Below are 14,719 nucleotides of genomic sequence, written 5' to 3' on the forward strand. Positions count from 1 at the left end.
TACCTGTTATCTGAACTTTTACCTGGACAGCTAGCTGCGGCTGTGGCATCAGGGACCAACCAGCCAATGGGCGGCTACAGCTTGGTAGGGCCCCGGGTATATCCCCACTTCCAATGTTCCCTGGCTCGAGTGCAACAGATTACGTAGTTCAGAAATTCGTTCAATGTAAGCAGGAAAACGACGGCTTCTATAGTGTCAGTTTTCGACGCTGCTTTTTACGCATCTAGTGCATCGTTCGCGCGCGTTAGATTGCCAATCCGCAAAATAGACTGCCAATCGACGAAGAATATCCAGCAGCGGAAACGAAAGCAGGTGAGCAATCTAGATCCGTTAACTCTTATTATCGCTGAAGCGAACTCGATGACCATTTCCTTGATAAAATGGCTCTTCATCGGAGATACCTTTCACGGTGGCAAACTAACAAATTTTCGTTGATCTTCGAAGACACCTCGCGGTAGACTTATTTTTTTTAGCCGCGTAACCTGTTTCTTCTTGAATAATCCTATTTCTAGCAGGGACTGCCTTAGGTGTATTTCACGATTAAGGTCACATGACGGCAGTGTGTGTATTTCTGCCATGTTCGAAGAACAAATATGCAGAAATCATTATTCTTTATGCATTTAAACAATTTTACAGTGGGATTGGAGTGGAACTATTTAGAAAGTGTACCACCGTGCACTGGTTCCTCTTTTTAAATCGTTCTTAATTTTAAGTTCATATTTATACTTTATAATTAAGCTGTAACAAATCTTTGTTTATTAGCAATATAATTGTGTCAGATTTTTCCTCCTTTTTTGTTTCATCTTACGTAAATTCATTGGAAGTTAATCGTGCGTGCAAAAACGTAATCGAAGGACGAGTAAATGAGTTCGCGAGTTTTAATACGTATAAGTGACAAAATAGCGGTAGTTTATTATTACAGTTATATTTTAGGAGTGAAATAACACGCAACACTTGTGCGATATTTCAGCTTGAGAGAATAATCAAAATCATTATTTCGCAGAAATATGCGATCGTTGTTGCATACCTTTGCACGCATATCAGGGGCGACAGATTAGCTCGTGCTTTTGCGTCCTCGTTGGCGCCGACCAACTACGAAATAATGTAGCCGATAAGAACCGTAGAAAACAAGGTAGCATATTTTATATCGAACATCCGAGACGGCTTAAAAGCTTTTGTCTTATCAAGCCGTTCTAAGTTTTTCAAATTGAAAAATTTCTATAAATAAACGCATGAAAATAAAAAATAGTTGATTCCGAGAATGTGAAGCGATCGTATAGCGACATTAATATTAATACAAAGCAAAAATGTTTTTACGTAAGCAACGCACCATGCTGTCGCCACATTATAGCCACACACTCGCACACATCCTCGCGTTCAGCGATAGTGTATGAGACACCAGAGAGAACGATTTAAAAGCGGCCTGACAGTCCGAGTTAATCCAATCGAGAAAACAGATCTATTGAGCGCGCTTCTGAAACACTCGTGACAAGAGGCGTTTTTATTTCCACTTAGAATCGTTCAAAAATTTTTTAAAAAACCTACATTTTGGTTTGTGTATTACCCTAAGTACAAGAAAGTCTAGGAACTTTGTCGAAGAGTTTTCTTCTGTACCTGTATAATAACGGTACAATGAGACGGTGAAATTTCGGAATCGCATTTGAAATTGAAAGAAATGGCAATTAAACACTGCGCATACCACCTTTCCATAGTCAGCTGTCGCCAGCCACCTTATCGCATAACGCCTCCAGTGTAATAATGGCGTTGGAATGTTTACTTCTCTAATAACAATGGTCAATACATTTTTCTCTTGTACGTTTAACACCGAACGATGTTAGTCCGAATATTTTTCCAGAACGGTGCAATATGTATTTCGCATCCTTTCAGTAATTTATCTGAAATCAAAGGTCAAGGTACATTTAGAAAATTATTTTTAACCGAGAAAAACTGGAACTCTATTCAGGCCGAGTTATTGTAAGCAAATATTTTCTGTGAAGTCCAGAGATCTTGTCTGCGGGGTTTTCCTGACAAAATATGGAAAAACATATTATTGTACCTTCTTTGCACTTACTATCTTACGGAATTAATGTATAATGAATGATAGATGCGTCGATATGAACCGAAGGATCTAAAAAACAGGCTATTCAATGCTTGGTAATTTCAATCTTGTTCTGATACTTTCTGTCGAGATCAGAAACGATCGTTCCTGCTCCCTGAATGAATAAGTACCGAGTGGAAGAGCCGGTTCGCCAGATGCCTCGATTATCTTCTTTTTTTCCCCTCCTTTTGCTTTTTCTTTGAGCTGCAAACACGATACTTCTCTCAATTGAGGAAAATGGAATTATTTTTTTTAATACCAAGTATATTTCAAAGTTCATGCCTTATTATTCATCGGTGAATAATAGCAGGAGATAAAAGAGTACTTATACGTACAAGACAGAGGGTCGATTTTTACCCTGTAATTCCTAGCAACGTCTGCTTCTAAGAAAATTAATGTCCCAACTGCCGGTTGACACATTTTTCTTTTAATATACTTGTAATGTTCTTTAAGGAATAGTTTCATTGTACTCTGCTTTTATAGACATCAGAGTAAGGTGATATATAAGGGAACATTTGCGTTAATCCTCGAGCAACGTAGCTGGATAAGTCGTGGCTCGGACCTACGAAAAATATCAAGTTAAAATTAGATATTACATAGGAAATAAAAACGTTTTGAGGTCAACGATTTTTAAGCTAAATAGTTTATGTTTGTTAAAAATAGAATACGGGTGAAATCTAATCAGGGATTTATGAATGTCAGTATAAGGTGAAATAAAAAAATTTCAACTAAAGCATTGCGAGTTCTTATCACTCTTGGGCGCCATGTGATATAACTTTTTCATAATATTCTTCCTTCGATTGTATCATCAAGTTCTGAAAGATTATTGACACAAAACAAAGTTTAAAAAAAGGAATAAAAAAAATTGAAATTAGTTGAGAACTATTAAAGGGATCATTTTGAGATTGTAATAATCTATTAATGAATTATTTTGCGATACTGGTTTGGGTTTACTAATTTGATATTCTAATCTCTATAAAATCATAAGAGAGAGTAGAAAATTGTTTAAGTAACACTTTAAGTGGTACGCAGGATTGTGTTTAATATATCATAAAGAGCATGCAGGAAAGTGCAAATTACCAAACACAAAATACAAAGACTTCAAAGAGTAATGGCGTAGTTTCAGATAAAACGAATATGTTATCAGTACGTGCGTGATAAAACTCGCAGATAAGACAAGGCGGTAAAAAAACCTGTTCTGTGATAAAACAAAGGTAACGGTGTACTTGGCGGAAGGGTTAAACGAAACACTCGACGTTGCATTATCTTTGCGCGAGACGGAGACAATCGCAGACTAATTAAGCGCATTTAGATATAAATATCATAACATCAACCCTATAATAGCATCATAGGGATATTCAACTTAATTTCAAATTTAAAAAAGTACTATCAGAAGAGCGAATTTTAAAAATGAATTATTTTCATAAATGTCATCAGTGATAAGTGAAATTTCATCAATGCGCCCTTTCATTCATCCCGCTGTTTATTAATTATTCCGAATGACCATGTGGAACGATGAACCTGAATAAGGTTGACCATTTAATACCTGTAGCGCGCCTTGTTATTAATTACGAATGCAACAGTGATGCGTTGCATAAGTGTTAATTACGATGCAGAAACGTTTACGCGACAGAACAAGAGCAGCAAGATCGTTCGAAAAGAGGGAGTTAATGATTGGGCTCGATACAAGAGCGTCTCGATACTTAGTTATTTATCTATAACAGAATTAAAAAGCGATAAACATGAGGATTTCATGCAATTTTGCAACAACTTGCAGAATATAGAAAATAATTTTTTAAATTGTTTCTGTAACGTTACATCTTCCAAAAGAGATAATTTCACTGGCGGAAATGATTTCAGCTCGCACATTCGTGTGAACCAAGAAAGTCAAATAGATTCTTAATCAGTATAAGTACCGCTATCTTGATTACCAGAATTAGCCACGTAAGTCAGAATTAAAGAAAAACAGCCCGCATTCGAAGTATAATAAATATATTTAAGGTTTATTTAAATATATCGGATAAGTTAATTAATCAGTAAGAAGAGTGATATTCTATTAAGTTGTAGGTAATTTGAAACAATAAACACACCCTTACGAAATCGTTGCTTTTACTCTGTTATCGATATACCAGATTGCGGCCATCGCGTTATGATAGTGTTATGTTGAACCAGTAATATTTCTTGGTACATAGTGTCATTCGAGCCGGTTGATTTCACAATAAATCACCTAACGGTCTTGCTTAGGATTCAATCGATTCGATACATGATTCCAAGTTGGAAAATGCCTCGACAGTCCTTGTTGAAGACGGCGCTTTATTTAACCATCCAACTCACGCTGACGGAATGAATGTTTTCTACGGGATGGAATGTTGTCTTGCTTGGGAAGAAATAATTCATCACAATGATCTTTGCCTTCCGTTCGAAATCTCGCGAGATTCTTACCAAGCGCGCGTTAACCAAACGATTGATAATAATCACCATTTTATTTGTCAAAGGTATCTTTATATTCCCGATAAAGAAAATAATCATTGTTCTCTCGATAAATAGTTACACTTTAAAAAAAGAAAAAAGAAACAAGCATTTCTTGATACATTTATCTTGACGTCAATCCATTTTGGATTTATCGTCGGCCACGTAGGTGGGCTAAAAATGCCAATCCCTAAGATTTACAGATTCTTCCTGAAACTGACCAGCCGGTGGCCCCTTTTCTTTACGGGTCTATGCCAACGAAATTGGAATGGAAAAGCAGAAGGGACCACCTGCGTTATGGTCGGGGACAGGTAATTCTACCTGGCTTTAACCGACCAGATTTTTCGAGAGTCGAACAAAGAGGCCCAACTGGCACTCGTGCACCCTACGACTTAAACCCACCTTCCACCTCTTCAAGCGGTATTCACACGCATACCTGGTCGCTTCAGTGTCCGGTTCTCTTAAACTGCATTCTATCCGCGATGGCTTCAGCTATTTGCTGTTCAAACAGGCATACCTAGCGCGTCTGTCGATACAAGGAAAATGGATTTTCCTCGGTGCCGATTTCCTTTGGATTTTACCTTTCAAGATGAGGAAAGATTGCTATCTTTAGTATACCGAGCAGATTTATACATCTATCGGTGATATTCCCGGGTTTTCAAGGAATTCAGACCAAGGAGTCTGAAAATTTTTATAGAAATCTACAATTTAACTTCTGACAAAGAGAAACATTTGTTTGCGTAGTAAGAAATAAGATCACTCTGTCATTTGAGCAGATGAATGTAATCCAATGCTATACTTTATACCGTTAACTATACTATATTCTGTATTATATTCAGTTGAACTATTTTAATTTCATTTATTTGCATTCCATTGAATATTGTTCCAGAAATATATCAGTTCCTCAATTATAATCTTGAATGATTTTTAATTGTCAGAAATAAAACGATCTTCGATATTAATTAATCATGATCAACAAAACGTGATAATCCATTTAAGAAGTCACGTATCAAGTAATCGTACAATGTTGTTGAAGTATCATTTGTATGATTTCATTCATTTTTATCGGAGATCAACTTATTAAGTGTCATCATGATAATGTATTTAATTTCGTAGAAATTATATTACATTGCAAAAGAAAATGTTAATAACGCGTTGATAATTTGACGGCGCCCTTAATGTGGGACCAAAGGTATTCACTTCCATCTTTACAAAAACTTACCACTGTACATTTTTATGTATCAAGGTAGTAAATGTTATTTATTTAGCAAACAATATGTCGAATAGTACACTCCCATGTACAAAATCACGTTCCTTTGAACCATGACCAATTTTGGATCTTGCTGTGACTACATACGCCCTCGCGTATCTTCGAGAAGGAGCGATTTCAATGTCACAAACACGACTTCCATATGAATGTTCGAAAATTCTCGGCTATTTTTATACATGAGCAACAAACATTATCTTACGATCGTAACAGCTTTTGTTTAATACAAGCGTACAGGATTAAATTTGTGTACGAAACAGTAGACGATTGAAAATCAAAGATCTAGATACGAGGTCCGGAAGGATCGAGAAGACACAGGGGCTTCTCTGGGATCAGTTACACGATGGCAGTTGTCTTTGTAGTATAGATGGCTGCACTTTCGCTTCTTAAACCGGTCGTGATCGCGGTCACTTAGCTATGCGTACAGAATAACTATAAAACTTTTAATGCTACTATGTCTTTAGCTGAAAATGATTTTCTTTTTACAGGAACAATGAAGGTTCTAGTAGCGCTGCTACTAATAACCTTCTTGTGCGAAGCGCTGTCCCTGACTACTTCTACTGCAACGTCTGCTACACAGGCGTTTACGGTTCAAAAAGATAATAATGTGGACGTAAGCACAGAATCGTCGAAGATCTCATCAAGTTCTTCGGCGACGAAGGGGCCGTATACTACTGGAATTTCACCAGCAAGTGTACAATCGAATAAAACTCCTATCGATGAAAGGGTAACATCAAAATCGAAATCGGATGACGATATTCTGCTTATGAAATCCCTTTTAAGTCCTAAGAATATGCTGTTGCAAGAAATTAATACCTTGGACGAAGAAACTTCTAATGCTAAGGTGATGGTTGTTGTTTAAAGGATAATGGAAGAAATCGATCGAAGTATCTCTTCTATTAACAAAAACTTTTTGTAAGATACGTTTCTATGGATAAAGAAGGTCGTTTTGCGACGACGAAATTTAAAAATTTTCATTTTTTACATTTTCAATTCATGAAAGTCTCTAAGAACATATTTTGTAATAAGTTTTCATTGACATTGGAGGTCGAAAAATGGCCAATTTCTACCATCGTCCTTTTGTGTAGCCGTATGTTCATTTGCTTCATTATTAGCGCAATCACCAATATTTGTACATTGTAATGTGATATGTAAAATGTCTACAATTGTGATGAAATTTGTCGCTTAAAAAAAGTGTTAAACCCAATTGCAACATTGAAGTTTCAAATTCGAGTTCGTTTGATACAAACAAATGAACAGTACCGTTATTTCTTAAAAATGTAATTGTAGATGCAAGATGAAGTTGCACAAACGCTTAAAGCGGAAGCTAAAAGGATCAGGCCGTCGGAACCGGTGACGACAACAAAGTTGCCAGCCACAAAAGCCGATTTTATTACTACGACGAAGGACAGTGCTACGAACAAATTGTTCGAAGGTGAAGATACACCTTACGAGGGCGATTTGAGTGAAAACGAAGAAGACGAGGGTGACGATGAATATGACGACGATGACGAAGACGACGAAGAGAACGACGACGAGCCCGAGGACGACGAACAAGTAATGACGCAGTGTCCTGATTACTGCAGATGTGCTGGAGAATATGCAGCTGCAACGACTGCAACGTACGTGCTTGGCTTTTCCTGATAACATTATATAATTTGTTTCCTTTATTGTAACGCAAGATAAACGCAACGTTGATATCCGCAACTCGTTATTATTATACTATATAACTATAATTATTAGGTTGCGCATATCAAATTTGTGTTATAATCTTTTTATTTTTTTTGTTCAGATGCACCAAACTTGTGGATGAGCAATCCTTTGGCACTGGTATCGTTCATTTGCGTATAGAAAATGCCGGGCAAATTTATCTCGGCCCTCACGCATTTGCATCGCGAGGTCTTCAACAATTGGAATCCATTACAATCACCGACACAAGAATAGTCGAATTGAATCAAACGGCTTTCGACGATATACCATATTTATTCTGTGTAAATTTAACACGCAACGACCTCCAAGAGATTCATCCGAATACTTTCCACAGTAACAAACAGCTATCTCTGCTTGCCATCTCTGGAAATCCATTGAAACATACGCAAGATGCTAAATTATCGAAACATGGACTGTTCGATGCTCCGTCGATTACCGAGTTAGATTTCTCGTATAATGGTCTAACCAAACTGAAACGCACAGCATTTTCAAGGATGCCAAGCCTTACTTACATAATTTTGAAAGGAAACAAATTGAAAGAAATTGATAGCTCAGCTTTCAACACGTTGGAATCGCTCATGGAAGTAGATTTTTCAAATAATTTGCTAAATGAAATTCCTGTTGATCTATTATACAATAGCGGAATTCAAACATTTAAAGTTGCTGGTAAGATGATGTTAATTACACGATTTACCTGATACATTTATATTTTATGGATATTTTAAATAGAGATATGTTTCATTTTCAGGAAATAATTTGCAAACTCTGAGCACCATAAAAATGAAAAAATTGAGAGTATTAGATGCATCTAATAACAAAATCAAAATAATAGGAAAAGATGACCTTATGGATGTTCCTTTATTGGACCAATTGATAATTAATTCGAATGGTCTTAAAAGAATTCATCAACACGCTTTCGATAATCTCGATCAACTTACTCATCTCGATGTTAGTAATAACAAGTTAACTTCCTGGTCGGAACATCATCTGAGAACTAATTCAAGGTTACAAGAATTATTGATGAGCGACAACCCTGAATTAAAGACCTTACCAGTCTTCAAGACTGTTGGTCTTGAGTACAATTCTTACAGGTATTTATTGAATTAATAATTTTAAAAAATACATAAAATATATACTTGAATGTCTGTTGCAGCGTATCCCGATTTGACTGTGCAAATTGCGGCTTGTACTTCCTTGAAGAAACAACCTTTAATGCTATGCCAGCAATAACACGGTTGAATCTGTCCAGAAATCGTTTAACTGGCTTGCCAAACGGTCTTTTAAGTCGTCTTTTATCTTTGAGAATTCTTGATCTATCCGATAATATTATCAAATCTTTGGATAACAATATGTTCCGCGGTGCTATTAGTTTGACTAAAATCAGCCTTGCGGGTAATCCTTTGGTTACGTTACAAGTGACACCATTCCTGGTAGCTCCAGGTCTTACTAAACTCGACGTGAGCAGATGCGCTTTGGAGAGAGTTTGGAGCGAAGCTAGAGTTCCACTGACTAGTCTAAGGTACATAAAATGAAACAAAGCTATACAAACAATATATCATTTCAGAAGAATATGGGAAATAACGTTATGTTGTATATTTAGATCTCTGTCAGTTCGCGAAAACCTTCTACGTCGAATTACCGTGGAAGAATTAAAAGCAACACCGAAGATCGTTAGCTTAGATTTAGCGCATAATCCTCTTGATTGTGACGTCGAATTTAATGAGGCTGTACAATGGCTTACCGATCATGGTGTAACACCAGTCGAAACCTCGAGGTACGAATTGAGTTTTGCTTATCGAATATATAGGTAGTTGTATTTTTTTAAATCTCTTGTAATTTACAGATATATTAGTAATTATGGTAACGATGATAATTACCAAGATTCTGATGGTATCAGTCAATGGACCGATTTAGCGAAGATAGTTTGCGATGGTATTAATGATGGGCCACCAGAAAGACCAGTGCCACGTAAGGAAAAGAAAGTGAAGATCATCGTTGAAGGACTTGATACGGCAGAATACTCTGATACATTATTAAGGAACAATTTTGAAAATGATGATGTAAGTACAAACAAACTGTTAATATTTTCTTATTTATGAAGGTATGATGTGAAAATGGTCATAAAATTTTGTAATAGGATTTAGTTAAAATGCACGTTGATCATGGATTAAAACCGAACGAAGAAGTTGAAAAAGCATGGACCACTCAAGATCAAGAATATGAAGATTTCGTTCCCGCAGAAGATACGGAATATCGTCCTTGGTATTCTACTACCGATGTTTGGGCTATAGCCACCATAATCATTACAACGTTGTTAATGGTGCTGTTAACAGTGCATGTTGCAATTTATTTGGCGAAACGACGAGGTCATGGCCCCGTCATTAGACCACCGATGATCCTTCGACAAGGTTTGATAGATAACAAAAATTGCGGTTTAGTTTACAAACCTCTGCAAGAAGAAATCACTACACCGCACGTACCGAAAAGAGGAAGCTTTTATTCCAGTAGTACATTCCACTACGACAAGATCGTACCAGAAAGTGTTTAAAATTTATTATAAATGCAACTAATTATTTGACAGCCTATGTAATTCAGTTTTGACAATATTTTAAGAGAGATACAAAAATTTATAAAGAAATAGAACGTATTTTATGCAAAAAATTGATGGAGTTTATAGGCTTTTTATAATGGTATGGAAGTAAGAAATATTTAAACACAAGTAGTAAGTATAATGACCAACAAATACATTTAAATGTAGCTGATGGAAAAAAAATTAAAGGATCGTGAGAGCACATTTTTTGGAGTGCTTTGTATATTTTTTTACCTTTAGGGTTAAAACAATATTTGATAATATTTTGAGGGTGAATATGGAAATCGATAAATTTTTTACGGAATTTTATCAGTATTTTCTTCTATCAGTTTCGCTTGAAAATTGAAATAAATCAATAATTAATTTTATCTGTACATGTAATTAATATTACATAAGTACAATGTGTTTAATACTTATAGATATTAATAATATCTAGTATTCTGTATTAATTGTAGTAGGAATGTAGTATTGGATCATAAATAAAATATTATTTACAAGGAGAATTGAAAAGAATAAATGAGGGTGAAAAATTAAAGACAGGGTTTTAAAAGGGCAAGTCACAGTAATATATAGAAACTATAAGACTCGTAATTGTTAATTACAGTAAAAGTAACGTCATGTGCCACACTCGTTCAAGCCATGGAATTCATATACAATTTACGTTTAGGTATTGTGCATAGTACTAAGTAAACTAATCTCTCGTAGTATAAGTAGTACATTATTGTGTACTTTACATTATGCTACATGCTGTAAATAATGTATACGTTTAAATAAATCTTTAATTACAAAAAGTAATTCAGTATTTGTTATTCATCCCTACAACTAATATTCCTTTTTCAATATTTGTTTTTTTGTCTCATACTGGGGAGTACTTTTATCATTTGTGTTACATTCTGCTATACCAATTGGACTGGTATTATATCACAGCACTCTTGGTGGCAAGAATTGAAAATTAACGTATCTTTTATAAAAAAAAAAAGGGCAATTTTCTTTTCCTTCACTGCTCCGTTTGTCGCTAGATGGTGATAGCAGTACTCTTTTTTGCACTGGCACATCCGAAATTCATCAATGAAATTGATGAAATAAAAGAAACTTCTATAAAAGAAGCCAGTACTGTATACACGATTTTGATTAAAAATGTGAAAAGTGTTGCCGTTTAAGGTAATAAATTCTACGATCAGAAGAAAATATTAATGTTATTTTTATTCACTATTAATACCCCCCACATTCGTGTATGCATGTGTGAGTTTTCATACATATTTGTCACACAAGTCACGGAGTTTGAATTGAATGTGTGTGAGTTGTCATGCCGGATGAGAAAGACAGGAAGGGAGAGAGTGCTTCGAATTGAAAGCTCATCCTGTCGACCGCATACATAGTCTAGAATCAGCTGTGTATGTTTTGTTTACGAAGAAATTATTTAATCAATGATTCTAATAAACTGATATTAAAATTTTAATTAATCGAGTGTGTATATTTTGTTATATCACTATTCCGTACCAGCTATCTACGTGTATGGAAATGTAAAATATATAGAACCCTAACGTATACTACAGTTGTATGCTGTGCTTTAAAAATAAGTTTTTTTTTTTAATTTATAGCTATAAAAAGTTGAAACAGTTATATTATGTATAGCGAACATTAGTGTTATGTTTGTAAATTGTATGGTATTGAATGTTCTACATACTTTTTATATGATAGCATGGTGAAACTTTAAATTTATCAATGGAGGGTCCAGAAAAAGTACAAACATCAGAATGGAAGAGACCTGATCAAGTAATGCAGTTGCATCGCTTGAAAGTGAAAAAACGTGCACTTCAAGCACGCATAAATAACATAAGAGTTAGTCAAAATGACTCCACAGAGAAATCTAATAGATCTAATGATAACTTGAATCAATATACAGCTCAAAAACGTAAAAATCCTTTTGCTAAGGATGAACCAAATAAAAAGATAAATATTACACCTCCAGATTTAGAAACTAGTAATGATAATACATTATTTGAATTATTGCATATTGAACCACCAAAATTGAACAAAGTAGAACATTCCACGCTCGATTATTCTTTAACATTTAGCAATGCACTTTCAAAATTACAAACTTACAAGAACATTGTAGATACAGAATCACAAAAAGGTGAAAAATATATTCCAATAGATTGGACTTTAAAGACTAAAATGAGATTCATGTCTCCAAAACCATTTCCATGGAATTGCAAATTAAAAACTAGCGAAGAAGCTTCAGGTACAACTGGTTTTGTAAGGTGTTTAGACATTGGTGAAAAGGATTCAACCTTAGATACCAGTCCAAATGCAAGGTGATTGTTATAATTATACAAAAATTTTAGTTAAGTAGAACTACTGTTGATTACCATCTTATTATTGATTGTATATAAATTCAAACAGGTTGCATAGGTGTTGCTTGGTATGGCAGCATCCTTCTCTACCATGGCTAGAATTATTTCCTCGCTCTGCTGGCAAAGTGAGTGCTAATTTAACAAGCAATTTAACAATAGTAAACAATCTACCTATCAAGGAAGCTCTCTACAAAGAATGGAGTGAAAGTTTTAGATCACTTTTTCATTTATTACGAGCACGACAATGTCCATATTTCTATGTCTGTGCAAATAATTTCACTGCACTATTTCGTGCTGCTGGAATTTGTGGAATTTCTGAAGCACATGCGTTTTTAACGCCTACAACGCGTGGCTTTCGACAATTTTTAAAACAAGAAGGTATAACAAATTGAAGTATACGACGAGAACAGTCACAAATTTAAACATATTTTTTTCTATAGAAATTAAATATACAATGCCTCTGAGGAAAGATTTGAAACGATACTCGGATGGAGCTGATTCAGGTTGTGTAACATCAGAGTTGAGTCAATCAAGTGCTACAACAGTAGTGAACAATACAGAAAAACAAAATTTTAATGACGATGATGATGAAGATGAACCACAAGATGAATGGTTACAGAGTTTAGGGGTAGAAAATTCTGAAATTCGTAAAATTAATAACTCCAAGGTAATTCTCTAATTCTCGGGTAATTTTCTTCTATCATATTATTTCAATTTATTCGATTTTATTGTAGGTAAGAATGGCAATGGAGAAAGAAAGTGAAGTAGACAACCTGAACCACTCTCTCATTTTTGTGAAAGGGGTAGAAGCACAGGCTTTATTCAATTTTCTAATTAATTGTAAATCTGCTATTACAATAACTGGCTCTTTGGCAGGAGTGCCTCCAACTCTTTTAGCACCGGTAGCTTTTCATGGGGCCACATTAAAATCCATTAAGGTAAAATATTTTTTTGATATAAGTTTAGAGTATTTGATAAAATAAAAATCAGCAGATTCTTATTCCTTAAAGGTTAAAGAAAGTAAAGTTCGCGTCGAGAATGAAAGATATTTTTCTTTGGAACTCAAGGGGCCTCTTTTGCCACATGTATTACCCTCCCTTTGTTCTTTAATGAAATCTAGCCAGTTAGAACAATACACTGCAAGTTGTGCGCAATTAAATGCAACAACTGCATTTTCAGCAGCTAAACATGGACTTGGTAAATCATTTCATTTTTCGTACAGTTATCGTTATTTACATAGCAATAATAAATATTAAATTTTTATATTTTCACAGAAGAAGCGGAATCGGAAAGCGAATCAAAAATGCCGCAAAATGTTTTCGGAAAAGAAAATTTGACTGATTGTGGATTTAGTGATGAATTATTAAAACACTTTTGTAGTCCCGACCCAATGCACATTCAGCCCGTAGAAAGTATTAAATTTTCAAACAATTTATATACATGGTCTTGACGAATAATTTTAATAATTATATTAATAGGATTTTAATTAATTTAATAATCATTACTTTTTATGAATGAATGTGAATATTGTGACGATATAATTTATGGCATAATTTTTTTTTAAATATTAACGACAATACGATTAAAATGAACTATTATCACTGTACTACAATAATAATAGTTTTCTCACTGTTATCAATTTGTGATATAGATAGATAGTAATATAGTAATAATTTTATTTTAAAATCCATTACTAAAATCCGCTCTTCGTATAAAACCATGATAACGATTGAATATCTGTCAAGAAATATTTTATACTATTTGATACTTGTACTAAAATTGTATAATAATAAAAGAAAATGACCCTTGAAAGTATAATTTCTCTTTAATCATATTTTGTATAATTTCTCGCGAAATAAGACGCGTGAGAATTATATATGAAAAAATAATTGATTACAGAGAAATTTTCAAATTATTGAGTGATGAAGGTGGGGTTCGCGGATGGACTACCCCTAAAAATAACGAATCGATATTCGCTCATTGCTTCTGAATTGGTCGTCCGGTCACCTCGACTGCGAACAATCAATTTGTTACAACAGAAACATTATTTACTGTATCAAAAATAAATATATCCTTCATTGAATCAAATTAATATATTATCTATGATTTAGTCTATATACAATAGTTGGAATTTAGCGTTTCAATTTGATAAGGAAAAACTTTTGAAAAGTTCAGTTCATCATAATACGACTTGAAGTACTGATCTATTATGGTTTGCGTGTTATATA

General features: G+C 34.5%; 2 protein-coding genes across 4 annotated transcripts; both read left to right on the plus strand.

Annotated features, from left to right (window-relative positions):
- Positions 1–158: 158 nt before the first annotated feature.
- Positions 159–10,929, plus strand: LOC114879899 (leucine-rich repeat-containing G-protein coupled receptor 6-like). 2 transcript variants are annotated; one of them, XM_029195290.2, is made up of 9 exons: positions 159–312; positions 6,323–6,678; positions 7,125–7,456; positions 7,627–8,210; positions 8,293–8,635; positions 8,698–9,063; positions 9,145–9,318; positions 9,388–9,604; positions 9,682–10,929. In XM_029195290.2, the coding sequence occupies exons 2-9, from the start codon at positions 6,328–6,330 to the stop codon at positions 10,090–10,092; spliced, it is 2,778 nt and encodes a 925-aa protein (XP_029051123.1). In that variant the 5' UTR covers positions 159–312; positions 6,323–6,327; the 3' UTR covers positions 10,093–10,929. The 2 variants fall into 2 exon arrangements, with proteins under 2 accessions (XP_029051123.1, XP_029051124.1); XM_029195291.2 differs by having other exon boundaries at positions 160–312; positions 6,323–6,561.
- A 247-nt stretch (positions 10,930–11,176) lies between these two features.
- On the plus strand, positions 11,177–14,306 carry LOC114879905 (protein downstream neighbor of son homolog). Of its 2 annotated transcripts, none has more exons than XM_029195306.2 (6): positions 11,177–12,452; positions 12,541–12,869; positions 12,932–13,158; positions 13,226–13,429; positions 13,502–13,688; positions 13,766–14,306. In XM_029195306.2, the coding sequence occupies exons 1-6, from the start codon at positions 11,860–11,862 to the stop codon at positions 13,939–13,941; spliced, it is 1,716 nt and encodes a 571-aa protein (XP_029051139.1). In that variant the 5' UTR covers positions 11,177–11,859; the 3' UTR covers positions 13,942–14,306. The 2 variants fall into 2 exon arrangements, with proteins under 2 accessions (XP_029051139.1, XP_029051140.1); XM_029195307.2 differs by having other exon boundaries at positions 13,769–14,306.
- The last annotated feature ends 413 nt before the right edge of the window (positions 14,307–14,719 follow it).

This window comes from Osmia bicornis, chromosome 6 (genome assembly GCF_907164935.1).
Source record: "Osmia bicornis bicornis chromosome 6, iOsmBic2.1, whole genome shotgun sequence".
NCBI lineage: Eukaryota > Metazoa > Arthropoda > Insecta > Hymenoptera > Megachilidae > Osmia > Osmia bicornis.